The sequence below is a fragment of the Lytechinus variegatus genome, chromosome 3 (genome assembly GCF_018143015.1).
Source record: "Lytechinus variegatus isolate NC3 chromosome 3, Lvar_3.0, whole genome shotgun sequence".
Lineage (NCBI taxonomy): Eukaryota > Metazoa > Echinodermata > Echinoidea > Temnopleuroida > Toxopneustidae > Lytechinus > Lytechinus variegatus.
In genome coordinates this window covers 54175898-54198390 of record NC_054742.1, presented here as the reverse complement: position 1 = coordinate 54198390, position 22493 = coordinate 54175898, and the positions used below count along the sequence as shown (strand labels likewise).

The 22493-nt window shown below is 36.5% G+C and overlaps 1 protein-coding gene across 5 annotated transcripts in view; it reads left to right on the top strand.

Moving 5' to 3' along the window:
- Positions 1–22493, top strand: part of LOC121411377 (NACHT domain- and WD repeat-containing protein 1-like) — a 44177-nt gene that overhangs the window by 11252 nt on the left and 10432 nt on the right. Inside the window, exons 1-15 of one of the 5 annotated variants that reach the window (XM_041604065.1) lie at positions 998–1103; positions 5886–6018; positions 6702–6904; positions 7771–8071; positions 8408–8525; positions 9120–9851; positions 10352–10578; positions 11241–11439; positions 11839–12042; positions 12802–12913; positions 18881–19033; positions 19840–19991; positions 20475–20701; positions 21149–21274; positions 21668–21897. In XM_041604065.1, coding sequence (XP_041459999.1) covers positions 5904–6018; positions 6702–6904; positions 7771–8071; positions 8408–8525; positions 9120–9851; positions 10352–10578; positions 11241–11439; positions 11839–12042; positions 12802–12913; positions 18881–19033; positions 19840–19991; positions 20475–20701; positions 21149–21274; positions 21668–21897 — 3099 coding nt within the window. In that variant the 5' untranslated portion in view covers positions 998–1103; positions 5886–5903. Of the gene's footprint in view, positions 1–997; positions 1104–1133; positions 1400–5141; positions 5401–5885; positions 6019–6701; positions 6905–7770; positions 8072–8407; positions 8526–9119; positions 9852–10351; positions 10579–11240; positions 11440–11835; positions 12043–12801; positions 12914–18880; positions 19034–19839; positions 19992–20474; positions 20702–21148; positions 21275–21667; positions 21898–22493 lie in introns of those variants that run through there. The other 4 variants (XM_041604067.1, XM_041604066.1, XM_041604064.1 and 1 more) reach the window with 4 other exon arrangements.

Here is a 22493-nt window from a genome sequence, read left to right as displayed (position 1 = left end):
AAGGTTCCCCAGAGCTATCTACCCTTTTGGAAAATTGGTGATGCCGAAAAAATGCCTCTGCCGGGAATCGAACCCGGGCCCCAGCTTTGAACGCCGGTGCCTTAACCACTAGACCACAGAGACGGGTTAGTAAGCAAAAGCTTTGATCCAGCTGAGGCATGGCGGCTTGTCATTGTTCAAAACCCAACTTAACCCGACAAAGGAAATTTTAATTGGTATGGTTTCGAAAATCTGTCTATCTGACGGTAAATTGGATCAGGGTCGCCCTATAACCACTATACCGTATATATATATAATATATATATATATATATATTGGACGAACTGATGGTAGACCATAATTTTGTTAGTAGAATTGAGCCCGGGGGGGGGGGGGGCCACTTACATTGACGAGTGGATACCATGCGCGACCAAAAAAACACGTAAAAAGGATATCCTTTTTACGATAGGGCACGTTACGTACGTAACGTGATAAGGGTCAAATTTGCGGGGATGTTAAAACAAAATTAATTTTTTTATAAAGGATGTCCTTTTTGCCCCAACACTTCGTGTGTAGAGTCCGATTTGCGCGAGGAGTAGAAGGTGGGGTCGTACTTAACCAAATAAGGTAAAGCCGACGACCGAAGGACCCGTAACAATAAAATATTCCTACTTGTTTAGGGATTCATTTCAGGGAATATTTGTCAAGAGTAAATTGTTTCCAATACTTGTTAACGGTAGGGTTTCACACGCCAATACTTGTTTAGGGGTGCATTTTCATAATATGGAAATTACGTGTTTAGGGTGCTTTTCGAGACCCCGTGGTCACGCATGGTATCCACTCGTGAATGGAAGTGCCCCCCCCCCCGGGGGAATTGAGGCGAATTGGAAATAAACCATCTGCCCCTCCCCCTGGGATTCCCTCCCCCGGCTTTTCGTAGTTTCAAGACGTCCACGCAAAATATAAATACGGCCGGCCGGCCGGATATTCTCGCGTACTATACTACCATACCATGATTACCATCGCTTCGATGATTTGACCCTGACGTCTCGGCCTAGCTGGCTCGCTGCTAGCCTCGGTTTGATTAACGCCGACAGGCAAATTATGCATGGTTCTTTGGAAAGGTGAGGTTGTTTTCAGTTTGGCTAGATATTTAGGATTTGTCTGACTCTCAGGTTTGAGATACGGTAGATTATACTGGTAGCAACTGAAATTGTGAGATTATCGTTCGTGATCGCGGTGACCAGCCGCCGTGTTTTCTGTATGTTGAATGTTGTTGCTAGGTCTAGAACTCGGTCCGTGGCGCGGCGGCCCGGCCGGCCGCTGATGTCACGATGGGTTGTGCGAGGCATGAGGGGTTGCGTTGGCTTCTACCAATGTCTGCGGCTCGGGCATTAACTTCATCATCATCGGTTATAAGGTGAGAGGTACCTGTACCGGAATCCTGTCAAGCCTGTTGACCTCGATCTCCATACGATGTGTTATTGGCATTATCCAACCTTGAATGAGTGGCATTATCGTGATATTGGGAACCACCGTTCACAGTCATACAGCAGTCAGCAGCACTTATGAGTTACAGTCCGACCTCTCTTATCCGGCCTCCCCTTATCCGGATCTCTCTATTATCCGGACGCACACTTGCCGAGATTTTTTTTTTTTAAATCTAGTACAGGTACGTGAGGAAATGAGATTTCAATCTAAACTCAATCCTATACATAAACCCACTCTGATTACATATATTTCCCAACATAGTCACCCTACACCAAACATATTTTTCATGAAAATATCTCACCCAAATCACCAAAAGAACTTTAGGAATGATAATTTCCAGTAAATCAGGGTGCAGCGCAAACATTTCATTACGTTTCTCTTTTTGATTCGCGGGAAAAACAACACATGTCTTGCTAGCTAACTTTAGGCCTCAATACGGACAGCGCCATCTATCATGTTTGAGCCTACAGTCAGTGGAACAATGGCTGACATTGCGAAGCTGCGATACCCGCCGCGATGATCTCATTTTAAAACTTGGTTTCATCGAGTCATTCACTTTCTTTCGAAGTATGCTCGATGTATACCTCAGTCATTTTAGCAGGTAAATTATCCAAGAGTTTTGGCCATCGATCGATTTCATTTCAATAAAAAACACATAATTTGCACTGACTCTGCAGTGAATATTGTCTTTACCGTACGCCCACTACAATAGTGCAGTGTAGCTACCGCCGGTGGCCTGGGGAGGCAGCCGGCAGCGCAGCTGCGTGTATTTAATATTGGGTCTCCCAGATCCGGATAAATCCCTTATCCGGATTGGTGCTGGTCCCAACGTGTCCGGATAAGAGGTCGGACTGTATGTCTTTATTCAGTGACACACGTACGGTTCCCTATTTCCACCTCCATTCACTTTGTACACAAGTGCGCATCAACGAGTGGTTCTCGAAACCACGATTTGGCCGTGTTATTATAGGAGGGGGGGGGGGGGGGTCTGGTGTCTTGTCTAGACACTTCGCATTTTTGAAGCCTTCTTTTCTGTCTTTGGATACCGGTACATTAAAAATTCAATAGTTGTAATATTTTTAATCTTTTATTTTGTTCTCTATAATATTTCCGGGAATATTTCATAACATTTTGTACTAAAAATCGATGAAACTTTGCTTGTAAATTTTTCCAAAAGACATTCTAATTTAATTGATCGTCCGGATACACAACAAGAGCAAGAACTTACACACGTACACGTGGAGGGTAGAGACGCTTTTTTTTATCATTGCAGATTGAAACGCTCAGACCACCAAAACTTATCAAGTCTTAAATTAAATAGATTCTACATCACTAGAACTTAACTAGGCCTAGGTTAAATTGGGAACACATCTTTGATTAAAAGTTAAATGGGCAATTGCACCTGATGACGCCTGCAATTTGCAGGAGTCCAGGCTACAAATATTGTTTACGCTGCCAATCATGATCATCTCATTTTATGTAAGAACTATGTTTCGACAAAAGTGAAATTGGGGGGATATTGCCATTATTATTGCTGTTGAAATGTAAAATCTCATCGTAAAAATACTAAGGCTTACCTCAGCTCAGCATGCCATTCAAATAATAATAATACACTTCATTTATATAGTGCCTATTAATCAGATACAAAGGGCATTAAAGAAAGAAAGAAAGAAAGAAAAACAGAACACAAATATTGTGAAAATGTTAAAAGCAAATGCTAATACCTCATGTCCAGTTCTTTGTTTCACAGGACAATGAGGGGAAAATTAAAATATTTGTTAATTCATTCCCCCACCCTGAAAAAAATGTGGGTAGTCTATAACTCCCATAACTTTGAAGTAAACCTAACATTATTTCCTGGAAAACTAAATACAAACATCAAAATATAGATTAATATACTTTTGTTTTCCTTTTTTCTCTCTTTTAAAGTTTAATTTCTTTCTTTTTCTCTTTTCTTTTCTTTTTTATCTTTGTTCTTTTTTTCAGCCAGATCAGGCTTTCTTTGGAACAGCTCTACTGACTGAAGTTAGCCATGGCTCCACACTAACTTTTTTTTCTTGGTTGCCCGATCAGTCAACTAAAATCAGCAATTTCATATTTTTTGTGGCCCGCAAAGCAAATATGGTGGTCCTAAAACAATAGAAAACATTACAATTTATCAAAATTTTGCTAGCCCAACCGGGCCACCAAGTGTTCGCTTTTACATAATTTTTGTGGCCCGACTCTCTTTTTTCTGGTTGGCCCGGGCCATTGCTAATGTCAAGCCCTGAGTTAGCACTTAATCAAAATTTATGTGTCTATTCATAAGAGTAATTTTACAATACTGGGGAGGGAAAGTGTGACAGAAAGAAAATATAAATTCCTTTATAAAAAATGCTCTGAACACACTGAGTAATCAAAGATTCATGAGATATACTGCCAGGTTCAAGGCAACCAGTCTCCAATTATATGAACATTATTTAATTTTCTTACAAGAAAATTAACAATTAAAATTAACAGAACTATGACCCCTGCAACAATGGACACCAAATTTTCCCCTAATTACAAGTACCCAGAATTCAGTTTTAGTATAAAAATTTTGAAAGCAATCCCCATTCATTCAGTGAGTTCTTCAAATTGAAGAAGTTTTACTATGGTACTGTATCTCATTAACTAGTCCATATTCTAGCAGTGTTGTGGAACCTTTGTTACAAAAAAAACAAGGTGGACACCAAGAGTAGCACACATGTTCCACTTTTGGAAAATCAGTCATTTGAAACCTTTAGTTACAGTGTATGTGCAGTTTTACGCTATTCCCTGCATACCTGACATGGTAGCAACATAATTACAACAAATGAGTGCAAAATATATATGAAATATGTAGATAAGTTGCATCAGATGTACCCTATTTGAGCATGTCACATTTTTGTGCTTCAAATTGACCATTTTTTCCATAAAAAGCCTTGTGAAATGAAAATGACTTTGTCTTTAGACTAATTTTATCTGTACTATCTCTACATCATGGGATAAGGATCCCTTTAAATAAATCAACACATTTAACATTAAAATATTTGAAATATGACATGTTCAAAACTCTGTTGGAAAATCTCTTCACTATTATAAAAATACTCATATATGAGCACACAGCCACTGGTTTTTCATGAATTTCAATCACCAAGAAAATGATTACCAGTATATTGCTCTAGAAATTATGTGTGCAATTCAGATATTTGGTTGTTAGTCTGGTTGTTAGTCACTCATGTTGCACCCTTACTCATGTTACATTGTTACGCAACAATACCTTTAACCTCAGTCATTGTTTGCATTTATGTACATAACATTTTGAATATTTGTCACAATAGGTAGCAGGACTGTGAAGAGAATTTCAATGATGTAAATACCAAGATATAAGGCTTGCATTATTTTTGTAATTTTTGAAGCATCCGGGTAACAATCTTAAAATTTCTACCAATTTATAGGGATGCTGATGGTATTTTTCAGTAGTAGCAACTAAAATCTGACCAATTACTTGCCATTCTGTTATGATTTGGACTCAAATGAAATGTAAAAGTACATTGTCATTGTTTGCCTATAGCTCAGTAATATTCAAAGCGTAATATCTGTCATTCTAGAGCCATATCTATGGTAAAATTATTTTGATTAATTGCCTAGAACTGTTGCACAAAATAAATCAGTTGACTAGTTTCAGCACTAAATCATTTTACACTTTGTGAAGTTCATGACACTGTTTTTGTGTGGTATTTGATGTGATATACAACTCCTGAACTATTACTCACATGAGTCTCTTCCTGTTCAGGTGTTTGAAGGGAAGTTATGCAATGTTATCACAGGCTGATTGTTTTCTGTGACATACAAATCATTTACTCTGCTTATTGGTGAAGGTGCAATCAGTATTATTTGACCAGCCTGAATTGACTTGCATAATTGAAAGTAAGCCTTATTCCATATGTTACTATTATATGTAGATACTATTGACTTTGTATAGTTCACTTAGATTGCATGTTATGTTCACATTGTATTTCCTGCTCGTTAAAAACAGAGGATTACCAGTTGCACTTTCAAACAACGCAAATTACAGTAGTACAGCTTTACATGTACCTCTAACAACATGCTTTACTTACTTCCTGTTTAAGCAGAGTGTATATTGTATTTGACACTCTTCATACACTTCATATTTGGACACTTGGAGTTGGAATAAAACTGATACTGCAACTTTTAACCTTATCTGACTTCTCAAAAAACACTAAATAGGCAACAGGTGTGAATATACAAATTGAATGCACCTGTATGCCACTTCATTTATTTTATTTTCATTATATTGAATGTGTGGAACGCATGCATACAAATCTTAGTTTTTCTTTTTCATGTCAAATTACATTTTTTTATTTGTAATATATCATGTTTTAATTTTTCAGGTGGTGATCAAGCCAAAAATGGCTGATGGGGAAGGGGATTTGAAGATAAAACAGTCGATATACTCCGGCTACACAACGGTACCTGAACTCCCTCCAAAGGTTGTCAGGATATTTGTCAGCTCTACCTTTGTTGGTAAGGATAAATGTATTCCTGCTTTCTTCAGCAGAATCCTGTAATAATCTTTCTTGCTATAAAATAAACACTTGTTTAATACATGGCATGACACAATGTAGGGTCAACAACATTTCATAGTACAAAGTCAGTGGATGATAGGGGGGAGGTCGACAGCAGCCACCAAGAAGGATTTAATTTTCAAAGAAATAGGCACTTCTTTTGGGGGGGGTTCAAGAGTTGCATTATATAAACTGATGTATGAATGAAATCAAGATGATGTTAATTGTCAGTGTCTGCTCAGCTTTGGACAAGTTTTTTAGACTCTACTCTAAATCAATTACAAACTAATTTTAGGTCTACAAATTAATCATAAGCCTGTGACAATAAATTGCAAATTGGCACTTTGTTGCTGGTCTGCTCTTCGCAACAAGAAGTAAAAATTAATTTTGATATAGTTACAATTGATATATTGATTGTAAATTAGCATTAGAAATGTGCAATTGATTGCAAATATTTTCTTGCAACACCACCAAAATGTAAATGCACATTTATTGGCATAAATGAGGTGACTATAATATCTTGTCTGAAATGGGATTGAAGACAGATATGAGTTATAGAAACAGGCCATTTGAGTAATTTATATATCCCAGACCTTGATATTTTAACTTTATATATCTTTTTTGAATTTCTTGATAACCCAGATGCTGAAGCGGAGAGGAATGTGTTGTTGAATGAAGTATACCCGACTGTTTGGTGGTGGTGTAAGAACAATGATCTTGACTTCCAGCTGGTTGATATGCGATGGGGTGTCCGGGATGAAGCATCCACTGATCACACTACCTCCCAGATCTGTCTCAGGGAGATACAGAAATGCCAGAATGTCTCGATGGGGCCAAACTTTCTGGTGAGACCCTTACTTTACTATGTCATGTTGTGTTCTGTCTATTATAAAGCTGACTTTTCAAGGTTTTATTTTTTAATAAATAAAAATCAGAAACATTTATATAGCACTTAATTTAATGTTTCTAAGGACTGCATACTATTACCCCCACTTAAAGCATGGCTACCCCTATCAGGTGCATCAAGCATTCAAGGAATTTCTACCTACTGGGTACCCATTTACTACACCTGGTCGGAGAGTGGCAAATGTAGATAAACACCTTGACAAAGGACATGACTGCTGCAATGGGATTTAAACCCCGCACTTTGTGGTTCAAAGTACAGATACTTATCCACTTAGCCACAACAACCCTGCACCTAGTTTTACAAATATTGCTCATCCAGCTTTGTCAATATTTCCACTTTCATGTACATGTCCATGCTGTATTAAAACAAAATTGTTAATATACCAATAGATGGAATAAGGTTATTGTTATTGATTTTTTTTTCTGTTATTATAGTTTTAAAATCTTTATTTTTTTTCATTGTCTAAAAATGGCCCTTCTAACTGGAAGGCCTTCAATCTAATGGATTGATAAAGGGCACAATTCTACTGCATTCTACCTCTATCTCAAAAATTTCATGAACATGAGTCCACCTCAAAGTCTTTATAACCAGATTATATTTTTAATGTAATAGAATTAAATCACAAGATGTATGAATTAAGAAAAAAATAACTTCAAATTTTCCCCATCATTGTAATATTGCAATTCGAATAAGCATATCAAAGTCGCATTTTTATATCCTCTTCTATTGAAATCAATCTCCTTTTATGCCATGAATTAATTTATTGATTTTTTTCATGGTAATACACATCTCTTGTACTGGCAGTTCATCCTTGGTCAGCGTTATGGCTATCGTCCCATACCAGCCACTATCCCTGCTAGCATGTACGGTATTCTCAGTGAACATGTCACCAATGGGGATCACATCAATCTTCTCTCATCGTGGTATCTACGGGATGATAACACGGTTCCTCCCGTCTATGTTCTTCAACCGATCATGGAGCAGGTCAGGAAGCAGTGGTCAACCATCTCCGATCAGCTCGTCGGTGTACTCAGGAGAGCGGCTTCCGATGCCGGGAAGGCTGGACAGATCACTGAGGCTGAGAAGCAAACATTTTTTATGTCTGGTAAATTGAAGTAGAACTTTAAGAGCAAAAGTTCCATTAAAATAAAAAAGCATAACATGTAGCATCTAATTGCTTGGCATTTCTCTATGCACGGAAATTGGATGCTAAATCACAGAGTGTTTTAAGGAATCCATGGTATGATGTAATAGTTTCTTAAAATATATGTATTATTAGGGCTATTGGTAGTAGAGCACATAGATACCAAGTAAGCAATCCTGATACATGCACACCCTAGCTTGTGGGATAACAATGTTTGACTTTAAACGGTCGAATGTATCAACTAACCGTGTAAACAACAGATATTGAAAGGCATTACATGATTGTTTTTATTTGCAGTGACTGAGCAAGAAGTGAGAGAGGCACTTGATTCCAAGAATCCTGATGACCACTGTGTAGGGGTATTGAGAACGATCACAGATCTGGAGGAGCATCTTGGAAAAACAAATACCAGCAAGTGAGTAGGAAAAGCATCTTTGTGAAATGGTTCTTATAATCACCTTGTAATAAGAGGGTCGTTTATTCCAATCTTACAGCAGCCTAGCATCCTTTGGAAAGACATCATTCTGAACTTAACCACTATCCATCCAGGTGTTCAATGGGTAACCGGTAGGATGCGAAAGCCAGTATGTTTGTCTGGCAGTTATGTTTGGAAACTTTTGTTACAATGCTTCCCAGGTTGGAAAGAAAGTGCATAAAATATGTGTGGGCATGCCACCACTAGATGACTTAGGTAATAATATATCTGCAAAGCACTAGGAGACTTTGTGTCAATGTATGAAGTGCATCAGAGAAGTGGAATGATACATTTATGATTATTATGTTTCTCTGGTGTTTTATTGTAAACTAGTATCATGCTCTGGCAAGGCATGCAATATTGGTATTTTGTAGAAAGTCAGTCTAATTTGAATAGAACATGAAACAGCAAATCCTATTATAACAGCTGTTCTATAAGAACATTTTATATCAGGTATCATATTTAACACTCTGTTACCCCTCAAAGGATATTAGATGTTGTCAAGTCTGATGGCTGGATATTTTCCATTTTCAGGTTCTGTGATTTAGATAGTGAGAACAAGGTGCAGGAGGATGCTAAGAAACTTCTAGGAGATCTCAAAGACCAATATGCAACAAAACGCTTGAATGAGCAGAACGTTCACCAGTTCAATGTAAAGTGGTCTCCCAAGGGTGTTGACCCCTCTCGTTCAGATCATAGAACCTACCTTGATCAATTCTCTAATGCTGTTACAAACAATACCATCAACCTCATCAAGAATGCCAAGACAAAGTACACCCACTATGAACTAAGTAAAGATGAACTCTTCATAGAAGTCTGTAACCATGCTGAATTCTGCCGTTCCAAGTGCATCAACTTTCACGGCTGTGAGGACATCATCCATGCCATCTTCGAGAAAATCAAAGATGAGAAGTTCAGGAAGCCCATTGCGATCCATGGTCCATCCGGAAGTGGGAAGACATCCATCATGGCTATGGTACAGGAGAATGCTCAGAAGCATCTTGGACATCCTTGTGTGGTGGTGTCCAGGTTTCTTGGTACTACCTCTCAAAGCTCAACCATTATCAATGTCATCCTCTCCATAGCAAAGCAGATATGCTCTGCTTATCAAATCTATGACAGCAGTGAGCTTATTGAGAGGAGGCCAAAGGAACTTTTCCCATATTTTCATTCACTTTTGGAGAAAGTCTCTACTACCTGTGACAGACACCTGATCATTATGCTTGATTCTCTAGACCAGCTTGAAAGTGCCCATAGCGCTCATAGGTAAACAATTTTCTCTCGAATGTACATGTGATCACACAATTATTTGTTTATTTTCTTCCTATGAATACATAAACAATTTTTATCATCTTTTTGAAACATATTTTATTTTGCTGCTATAATCACTTAAGCAAGATTTGAAAATGATGAAATTGTGTGGTGATAGTAGGTATATTCCCTTTCACGTCAATTATTTCACTTTGTAATATTATTTAGTAATGATTAGTTATTAGATGTTTGCATGTAAAATACAGCTTTGCTTCTTGATATAATATTTTTACATATTATTTTATTTACTTTATGCTTATCAAAGAAATACAAACTCTTCAGCTTCTAGCATGAGTCAATTTTTAATGCAGTTGCTGTGAAACCCCATGAATTTGCCACCAATTCATGCATCGCAAAATACACTATTTGTATGCTATGGCCAAATATATTTCTTGTTGATATTATTCATGCAATTATTTTGTTGTAATAATCACCTTTTTTTCTATACAACTCAGATGTCTATGGCTACCAAGAAACCTTCCTCCAAAAGTCAGTGTAGTGGTGTCCACTCTTCCTGACATGTATGGCATTCTTCCCAAGCTGAGGCAGCTGCTGGGCAATGAAGAATGTTTCCTGTCTGTGGAAGCCCTCTCAGAAGGAACTGGAGATGAGATCATGCACACGTGGATGCAGGGTATTGGAAGAGCTGTGACAGAAGAACAGAAGAATATCCTTAAGAAAGGTGAAGTATCTTTTGAAGCATACGTCTTTGCTGTCATTAATCTTTGATATTTACATGATCAATGAAATTGTGCTAGCATGTGTATAATATCCAGATTATTTGACTGAATTTAATTACAGTAAAGGTTCATGAAAGTATTGAAAACCCAAAAGCCGGATCTATATTGCATCAATTAGATAGTTGTTATTGTCAAGAGGATGCGATGCCACAGAGTTATATTAAAAGTTCAAGAAGCATGGAAGATCAATGATCAGGTAGTTTAGTAGATTGCAACAGATATATAGTTAATTTACAATTGGTTTGTGCATTTTAGCAGATGAGGCAGAGAAGCAGTGACAACAATGAAAGCCACAATCTTTCTGACATGAAAATATCATACCTATCTACCTATCGTGACTTGAATGTGACAATCAAAATATATTACCTATATTTAATCATTGAAAATTTTTGTTTTTAAATCATTCCATCTCTTGGAATGAAGTGTTTATGATATAAAATCCTCGATCAGTGTTATGGTGTAGTGGATAAGTCTCATAAGTTTCAGGGTTCAACTGATACCAAGACATTAATATTGTTCCTCGGCAAGATATTCATATTTTACTAGATTGGAATTACTTATTTACTCATCTATTATCAACACATCTTTGCACTTCTCTATGTAGCATTCCTGAAGTGTCCTCAGCCTCTCTTCTTGAAGCTCCTGTTTGAAGAGGCACGTCGATGGAAGTCTTATACTGAGGTCAAGGAAGAGGACTTGGCTGTCACTGTCAGGGAAGCTATATGGAAACTCTTTGAGCGACTTGAGAGGCAGTTTGGCTATAAGCTGGTATCCCATGCACTTGGTTACATTACTGCTGCACGGTCAGTATATAGGAAAAGCATTCACATATTATTTCATCTTTCTGATTTTTCTAGTTCTCAAATTGATGCATTGTCATATATCTTTTTGATTTTATTAGCTAACATTGAATTATAAATTATCATAGTAGATGTCACATAATATGGCAGGACTTCATCTGATTTTTCTTCTATAAGGAATTAGCAGTAAATAGATTAAGCATTGTCTGAAGTGGTATATGAACAAGTTGCATTTTATTCCTGTTATCTTCATGCATATGAACACATGATATAAAATTTTGTAGAAAGTGATGTGCTGGTTTATTTAGTTGAAAATCATTGATTAATCTACATAAAGATTGCATCTCTACTTCCCCGTCAAGCATCAACATTTATACATTGCTTCGTTTGGATATCTTGTAGGAGTGGATTATCCCATGCTGAACTGGAAGACATTCTGTCTATCGATGATGAGGTGTTGGATGAAATTTACCAGTACTGGTCCCCCGTGGATCCTACCACCGTACGCATTCCATCCCTGCTCTGGACAAGGCTTAAATACGAGCTTGAGGAATACCTTGTTGAAAGACAAGCTGATGGAAGGGCTGTCATGGTCCTCTATCACAGGTAGGTGTCTCCCCTCTCCTGTATCAGAATAAAGGTTTGATGGGTAAGTCTTTGGGCTTTAAACCTCAAGGTGAAGGGTTCAAATTGTGTTGCTTGGAAAGCCTCGTTGAGTAAATCATTATTCTACAGTTTCTGCTTTCCTTGCAGTGTTTCAATGGGTAGAATGTCAATGACAAATTCAGTTATATCACAGTGAGGGTACTGTAAGTCTTAACTTGTAGCTGGAGTGCTCTCCATGGTGTAAACAAGCCTGAGTCCAAAAACAGGGCAGTATTATAGTTCTTTCTTGAAAGCACATCTTAGACAGTATACATTATTAATTGCTATATAATATGTTGAATACTAAGAAAATTGTACAGGATTGTCCAAATTTATGTTACAACTCAGTTCCCTAGTTGCAATCAAAAGGATCTGACTGCTGCCTGCCTTTGATTTGTTCAAATCGTCACAAAATATGAGGGGTGGACTTGCCCTGTGTGCTTGTATGAAGTAATGCAATTGCATGTTTTATAGGCAATTTCATGGTGAACCATTCAAAGATGAACACTCTGAGCATTTGTTATCTTTTTCAGTTGGTCTTGATTTGCCAGGTTAGCAGCAGAAGGTTCCATAAAGCATAAAAATACAGACATAATTCTATGATTTGTGTACTAAAATTGTAAGAGAGTATGAAAATAACCCATGCTTTTTCTTGTCTTATATGAATTCAGTTTGGAAAGTAATTTTGTCTTTACTCTTCCTTATTTTTGTGTGTGCTAGACAATTCAAAGAAGCAGCCTTTGCCAGATATCTGAATGATCCTGAAATAGCAAGACAACGCTACCAAGTTTTAGCTGATTTCTTTGAGGCTCGATGGAGTGATAAGCCAAAGGTCAGTAGATAAACTGCAGATCATCATAAAAACATTGAAATTGTTTATTTTTGTCTTCACTGAAGGTAAAAGCAATGATGTGGGATACAAATGGCATCTGCCTGTGTGTCTTACTTTCATCCTCCCATTTTCCATTGTCACAAATTTTTAAATTTATCTGGCAGACTCTCTTGTAACAAAAATACACGAGATGCTCAGATAACAATTGCAATTGATTCATTGATGCATTGGGGTATCTTCATGTGATGATGTTGGAGATCACATGCTAAGGTCAATAGTGTTTTTAGGTTCAAATATTAAATTCTACCTGGACTCTCTTGTGACATATAATGTATATTGATCATGTTTTAGGACCATCTGAGAACACATAGAAACCACTGGTAATGTGAATTTTCACCTGATGTTATTAAATGTTTGATACTAAATACTGGCATAATAGGTATCAGCTTGTACTTCAGTCCCACCTATATACTTTTTCTGAGGGTGTATGAAGACCATAATGACTAATTGAGCTGAGCTACAGGTCTCTTTGATTTATCCCTCATTGGAACCAGTTCATCTAGTATCATATGTGTGGAAACGTTTGCTAAAGTGATTTTATATTTGATATTGATACCTGAGTATACTTTATTCACCAAGACAGTGTGAACTTTGCTTCAGTCCCACTCCATTCCCACTTGTGTGATTCTGTGCTGGTGATGACTCATTATCACAAAGTTCATTGGTATTCTCAGGACTGCTTTCTGGTCCTTTGGTGATTGATTCGCCTTAATAACTTGTCAGTTACGGATACACTAACTTTCTGTACTCAGTTCTGAGGCCAAATTGTCCTTTAATCCTCAGTCCCAGTAGTTCAGTACAATATTGCTCAAGTCTTTGCCTCCTTGTCTGAGGAAGAGATTACTACTTACAGGTCTACTTCCTCAGGTTCACTTAAACTGCTTTTTTTTTTTTTTTAAAGTCACATTGTCATTTGATATTGTGTAGTAACCAGACAGCATGTCGGGTGCTAAAAGACCCAACCTTCGTCCTCGATTGAAGTCCGACTCTGTTGCATGCAATTCATCACTGGCAGGGAAAGGCACTCCGCTTACCCCGCATTCTACTAGTGTAAAGGAAGGGAGCTATACTAGTACTACCCCACTTTCCTCCCGTACCAGTGATGAAGTCAACCTCAGCCCAGCTCAGGGCTGGGATCATTTACAGTCTGTTGTAGAAAAGGCAGTTTCGTCTGCTTTAGTGAAGGAACGACACTCCTACACTGAAATCCTGGAAGCAAAGCTCACAGCTGCCATGGAGGCTGAGCGGCATAAAATCAGCGACATCTTGGATGAGAAGCTTGGCACACTTCATGACTTGAAGGTAGCCATCGATAGCAAGCTCCACCAGTTACGTGAAGTAGAGGCTACACTGGAAACCACTTCAGCTAAATTGAAGGACCTAGAAGCCAGGGTAGATCACCTTGATCAGTACTCGCGACGTAACAGCATACGGCTCCTGGGAGTCAAAGCTACCCCTGGAGAGGACACCAACCAGATTGCCATTGATATCGCCAAGCAAATTGGAGTCGATCTTAAACCTGATAGTATTGATCGCTCACACCGGATCCCAGCTCGTATCTCACCAAGCAATGACACTACCCGTTCACGCCCACCACCTATTATCGTCAAATTCGTTTCACACCAAACCAAATTCCTAATGTTCAGTAACCGTAGAAAACTAAAAGGTTCTGGTGTTGTTATAGCAGAAGATCTCTCAAAGAAAAATCTTGACCTGCTTACACGCACATCGCGTCATCCTCGCGTATCAACTTCGTGGAGCACAGATGGCCGCGTCTTTGCCTTGATCCAACAGGATGATGGCCAAATGAACAAAAAACTTATCAGAACCGTGTCTGATCTGAACGCATTAAACTAATATGATGTATTCATAGACGATTTGTGAACGAACTTGTAAACTGGACTTATAGAAATACATATTAAACTATGAACTCAGTATTAAACTCTTGTCTTATTGAACATCTACGGATTACATAAACTATGGATATCATCCTGAGTATCAAAATACTTACATGCTTACAGTCATAAACTTGCCAGTGGACTCAACTTCATATCTATACTAGTAGTTTCAAATTTACCTTGTCTGTTTCTTGTAAATATATATATACATTTTGTTTTTCTTCTTCTTTTCCGTACGGTTCATAATTTTTGTGTGAGTGGTGATGAAGTGTTATATTTGTGGTAAATGCCTGAGACAGTATACACGAGGTAACTTATGTGATGATTGTATTTATGTGTTACCCTTTAATCATTATAAATCCGACAATGAATTCAAATTCCAGTTATTATCATTCTTTAAGTTGAATAAGGATATTGAGTACGACAGATTTAGATGTATGAAATTAAACCCATTCGAAATGAATGATCTAGATTTTGACATTTGTTCTTATGGTTTGGACAATGAAAACTTTATTGAAAGATTAAAATGTAATTATATATTTTCTGACGAGTTCAATAACATGCTCAACTGGGATCCAGATGATTTATTTTCCTTGCTTCATATTAATGCAAGGAGTTTGATAAAAAACTTTGACAAATTTTTATACTTACTGGGTCAATTCAACATAAGTTCAGTGTCATTGGTATATCAGAAACCTGGTTTCAACCATATACAATCACAGATATGTTTAATATTCCTGGTTATACTCTTGTACATGTAAATAGATCTGAAAAGGCTGGAGGTGGAGTGTGTATCTATGTTGACAATGATTTTGATTTTGAAACATACCAGGATGTATCTACTTGCTCTGATATATGTGATTCTTTATTTATTGAATTGAAATGCAAGAAAAGAAAGTCTATTGTTATTGGTTGTGTTTACAAAGCACCAAATGTGAACTTCACATGTTTTAATGAGAAAATGCAAGAATATATTAATATGATTAATAGAAGTAATCTTGAAATGTTTATTATGGGTGACTTTAATGCAAATCTATTGAATATTGAAACAAGTCAGAGTACTAATGCATTTTTGAATCTCATGTATAGTCATAGCTTTTATCCATTAATAACCAAACCCACAAGAATATCTAACGCATCAGCAACTCTCATCGATAACATTTTTTGTAATTCTTATGATGTCAATATGATAAAAAGCTGTTTACTTATCGATGATATATCAGATCACTTTCCTATTTGTGCAGTGAAGAAGATTACACATGTGAACAAATGTCCTAATACATCTGTAAAGAAGAGATTAATTACTGATGACAATATCAATGCATTTAAGAGAAAACTAAAAAACGCAGACTGGAGTATTTTAGGTGCAATCAATGATGTCAATGTATGTTATGAAATGTTTCTCAACAAATTTCAATGTCTGTATAATGAGTGTTTTCCAGAGGTAGTTAAAAGAACACATAAACACAAATTTAAAAAACCATGGGTATCAAAGGGCTTGTTGCGATCTATTAATAAAAAGAACAGACTGCATAAGAATTATTTGAAAAATCGATGTCTGGAAAATAAGATTAAGTTGAATAAATATAGGAATAAATTAACTCATTTGTTACGTGCTGCAAAAGAAGATTATTATCTCCATCTCTTTAATAATATTAGAGGAGATATTAAGAAAACATGGAACCAAATAAACCATCTGCTAGGGAAAAGAAAGCTTCGTGGTATTCCTAATGTTATGTTTAATAATGGTAAAAAGTATGAAACAGCACCTGATATTGCAAATGAATTTAACTCATTTTATAGGTAGTAACATTTCTCAGAATATTCCATCTACACCATGCTCATTCAGCTCCTTTCTTAGTAATGAATCCCCGATAAATTCAATGTTTTTAACTCCAACTTCGGTTTTTGAAGTTCTGAAAGTATGTTCCACTTTAAATCCATCAAAGTCGAGCGGCTTTGATGATATATCACCTCGTGTGGTAAAAGAGTGTATAAACTTTTTTGTAGAACCATTAACCTATATCTTCAACCAATCACTTTGTTATGGAATTGTACCTAATAAACTGAAAATATCAAAAATTATACCCATATTCAAAAAAGGTGGCAAAAACGAAATGACTAATTATAGACCCATAGCAGTACTCCCAATCTTTGCAAAACTACTTGAAAAACTCATTCACAAAAGATTGTATTCTTATCTTCAGTTACATAATATTTTGATAAAAGACCAGTATGGTTTTAGAAAACAACATTCTACTGAACTTGCAGTTTTGAATTTATTTCAACATATTTTATCAAATATAGAACATGGGAAGTACTGTGTTGGAATATTTATGGACTTGTCCAAAGCATTTGACACCATTGATCACCACATTCTTTTACAAAAGCTTCTTCATTACGGCGTGAGAGGTAATGCATTTAATTGGTTTGATAACTACTTGAATAATAGAACACAATACGTGGTGGTCAATGGTGTCAAATCATCTATTCAATCGAATAGATGTGGGGTACCCCAGGGTTCTGTCTTAGGCCCTCTCCTGTTCCTTGTCTACATTAATGATATTGTAAATTCATCACACTTGGTTAAATTTTCTTTGTTTGCTGACGACACTTGTGCAATGATGGCTAATAAATCTTTAACTAATGTTATTCAATCCATTAATGTCGAATTAAAAAAAATAAACACCTGGTTCCAATGTAATAAATTATCCTTAAACGTTTCAAAAACTAATTATATTATTTTCAGGACAAGGAACAGGAGGGTTCCTGGAAACCTAGATGATATTCATATTGATAATACAACATTAAATAGATTAAGTGATGTTAAATTTCTTGGGATTATATTTAATGAAAATCTAAACTGGAGTACACATATACATCACCTCTGCAACACAATATCAAAGAATGTGGGTATATTATCCAGGCTTAAGTATGTTCTACCTAAACATATTCTGCTTATATTATATAATACCCTTATTTTGTCTTATCTTAATTATGGAAGTTATGTCTGGGGCAACACGTATAAACTCATTTATCCAAAATTGAATTACTTCAAAAGAAAGCAGTTAGAATAATCAACAAATCTGATTTTCGTTCCCCATCTGCTCCTCTATTTAAAAATTTGAAAATACTGCCTATTTATGAACTTGTCACTTTTAATACAATTATATTTATATACTCCACATTGAATAATATCATTCCTGAGTCTAAGGATAATCCTTTTGTATTTAATTCAGAATTGCACCCTTATAACACTCGTCAAGGTAACAAGCTTTATATTCCTCTTTTTAAAACTACAGCTGGTCTTCAGTCCCTAATAAGCAATGGAGTAAAGAAATGGAATGAACTCCCACCAGATATTAAATCAAGTACAACTCTGAATAAATTTAAATTACTGTTCAAATCACTACTTATGGACACTCTTTAAATATATGTACCTCCCTTAAGTCTTTTAGTCTCAGGCATTTGTGTGTGTGTTAGGGTGTGTGTGTGTGTGTGTGCGTATGTTGGTGTGTGAACTTATGTTCTGTTGTTATTGCATTTGTTCTTAATGTAAGTTATTTCTTGTTTTTTATAATTTTTTGGGATACCATGTACAAGCATTTTGCTTTTCGGTGTCCCAAACCATAATTTAATTTTATCATCTATTGTACATTGCTATTTTGATATGTGTTTTATGGTTGAATAAATAAATACAGGACAATGATACACTGGCAGATTCTTCATTTTTGGAGGTCACATTGTTCATCTTTCATTTCCCAATTGACGTTGAAGCATTGGTATTAGTGCTTTATCAATTGAATTCAATCTATTTTGAGCAGAGAATGAATGATCTAAGGGAAGAATGTATAACAGTTTCCTTGAGTTATGCACCGATTCCACAAACAACTAGGTTTAATGGAACTTAAACATATATTTTTGAATTTACTAGATTTACATTGTGACGATCATCAACCTATATCCTGAAGGTTTCTTATATGTATCTCATTGTCTTTACTGCATGTAGACCCTGGTATTGACGCAGAGACATGAGACCTTACAAGCGTATCGTAAAGTGGCCTCTCAACCTCTCAGATTTGATAAGGAATTTAACCAGAGGAAGATCAGTGAGCTCCCGTACAGTCTACTCTTTGCCAAAGATATCCCAAGGTTTGTTGAGGTAGGTCTGCATAGCAATGCCTTAAAGGTAATTGCTAGTTTTGGTAACGATATCAAAATGAGTTCGTACAGAATCCAATGAAATGACCACCAAAGTGTCTGTTTGTATAAATAAAACGTATGTGCCAAAGGATTTTGGAAGAAATTGCGTAATTGCTGAGAAATCAGCAAATAAGCACAGGATTCGGGTAGAGCGTCGGGCCGACATTCAAAGCAATAATTATACACTGTCCCACGTGCGCTGATCTGTGTTGGGGATCTTCAGTCTGAACATTTTTCAGCGTAGATTTCAAGATTTCACAAAGTTCAGTTTATGTAACTGTACCAGATCTAGATCTTCGATGATATACTGACATTTAAGCCTGGTTTTACAGACTTTCTCATGAAATCAGTGTTTACTGCAACTATTGGAATTTATCTTTAAGGCTTCAAATCATTAACAGATAAGGTATGATTAGATAAGTCTTTCAGTCTCTTAAGGTTACAAATGACATACCATTCAATTGATTTATCCCAGTAGACTTATTTATGAACACATGGTTATGCATGCATTTTAAACAAAGGTTTTCCTTGACAGCCTGACATATTGCCTAAAATACTAACAAACAAACATTATATACATTTATTTTGTTTGTTGACATGTTTGTAGGTCTTTTTTTTTTTACTTGTTTATAGTTCATTAACTTCACATTGGTGTGTTTACTATCTCTCTGTGAGTACATAAAGCTCATTTGATTATTTCTTTGTATTACCTATTTGCTAGACTACATGTCAATATTTTATAATGATTTCTCAATCCATACTCAGAGCACTTTTGGTAACTTTGAGTTCATCCTCACATCCATGCTAGCCAACTCAACTCAATATGTGATTGAAGAGTTGTCCTGGGCCCTCACATATCCCAGCATCCTTGGATCTGAGGTTTGCACTCAGCTTGGACTCCTACAAGACACACTCAGGTAAATATCAAGTTCCCAAACTAACATTTAGGACAGCAAAATTACTGAATATTATTCGAATGTCAGACATCAAGAATTGATTAATTTGTCTCTCATTAAGATTTGGCTTGTGACACAAATTTTACCACCTAAACTTTCCAAAGTTTCCACTGATATCTACAGCTTTAATGGAATAAATCCTGTAGGAAATGTCAGTGTAATGGGTTATTTTTTCTTGTTTAATTGGGAACGCTTTGATTATTGATGTTTTCTTCATGATCTAAATGTTTGTAATGTCAATGTAAACTCTCTGCAGTAGTGTCTTTGGCATGTGGTGATTGTTCCAGAGATATTACTTTTCTATTCACCTACCTGAGTTGTTTTTATCAAACTACTCAAAGTGCCAATTGGTTGTTGGTATTGAAGATAAAATTGCATGATATAAAATGGTGTTTTCACTAATAAAATAAGGAATAACAAGCTTTATCATTTAATTTCCTCCAGACTTGCCAAACCTACTCTAGAGTTTAAGAACAACACCCAGCCTGTAGCCATCGAGCTTCTTGGACGATTGAGCTACTTTGAAGGGCAGTACCCTGATCTGATTGGTCGAGTGATAGCGGGATGTAGAACATGGTGTCAGGATACTAACAAGCTTCTTCTCATACCTCAGATGAGCTTCTTCCCTACCCCTGGAGGACCAATGCGCACCACTCTCATTGGGCATCATGGTAGGATTTTGTTCCGTTTGGTTGTAGGACCTAGAAATTTTCCCTGTCCTTGACGTATACAATGGGAAACATTTGCATTCAAAGTCCTGTATTGGCAGGTCCCAAGTCCATAAATTTATTCATTATTGTGAACTATTAGAGTAGGATTGTACCAAATGATTACAAATTTTTGAAAGCCCTGTTTATCTATCATCAAGTACTCTTATGAGTCTATATTCCATAATTGTTCCTCATGCACATTCATAGCCAACTATTTGTGATTTTCGTTTATTTTTTTCAACTTGCTTTTATCTCTAAATAACAGAAAAATTAATATTTTTGATTATTGCTAGTTGAACAATAAAAATTCAGTAAAGATTTTTTTCATTCAAATATCCCACCATATTGTCATCAAGTTTTAAAAGAGAAATTGATTTGGTGCTTCTATTACTTTTAATGCCTCTACAGGTGACATCTGTGATCTGTCAATAAGTGATGATGGTCGTTATCTGGCAACATCAGATACAGAGGGAGCTGTGTACATTTGGGAGCTAGGCTTAGATGAATTGCTCTACTCTATGAAAGATATTCAAGGTGAGTGATATTCAATGTATCGAACAGTTTGACATTGTTTAAGACCTGTTACCAAAGTCTATGCCTGCCAACAGTCCTTGTGGGTGTTTCATAAAGCAGTTTGTAATTTACAAATGACTTATGCACAACTGGTGATCCTTTCATATGGTACATGACAATTCCTATGTAGCTGACTTAGCACCTAAGAACTTGTTCCAGTCGTGCATAACTTTCCGAACAGCTTTTTGAAACTCCCACCTGATAAGTTTGTGGAAAGAGAAAGAGCGGTTTCCACCTTTAATAACTTGTGATATTTGAAGAAACGTATTTCTGTAAATACAGACAAATAACGATTTTGTATGCTGCATAAACCGGTGTTTATATCACTTCTTTGTTCTTCTTTTCATGGCATAGGCAAGCCTGTGAGTCATGTGACCTTCTCACATGACAACCGATGGTTTGTGGGATACATCAAGGAGTCTAGAGCCATTCAGGTGTGGAACATGCAGAGTGGTGATCCTTCTTCAAGGATTGTCATTGACAGTAAGACTGATGATCCAGGCAAGAGAGATGATCACCAGACTTGCATCATCTTGCCCAAGACCTCTGAGACCATTGTGTTTGGTGCAGCAAAGGAAGTCAAGGTACAGGCCTATAAAATAAAGTATACTTCTTATGATCCTTATATTACTATCTGTGGTTCAGTAGTTATCTCATGATTATATTGGTAAGGTGCCATGATGGAGTGGTCTGAGACGCCTGACTGTACCATTGAAGTCCAGGGTTTGATTCCTTGCACGGCCTTTGAGCAAGGCATTTTGTCTACATTGCCTTTTATCTTGCATCAAATAAATAAAAAATGCTAATATTGATATCAACTAATTTCAATGACTACAAATTAGACAGAATCAATAACAAAGATGTTTTCTTTGTGTGTGGGGAGGGACTTATCGACTTTATTAGAACTCGATTAATAGAGCAGTGGTCTCATAATGTGGTGGCCAACTAATAAAACTTGTGATTCGAGGGGAATATAAGGTTAACACTAGAGCAACATTTGTGTGATCTATTTGTATCTATTTTTATCTATTGCAGTGGGAATGAATTGTGGATGTCCTTTTTGATTTGCAGTTCGGCAGCCAATGATCACACAACCTTTTATTGGGATGCAATAAAAGAAAAATAACTTTTACTACACATATCATCCTTATTACCCTTTGTAGTGAGAACTCAGTCTTCA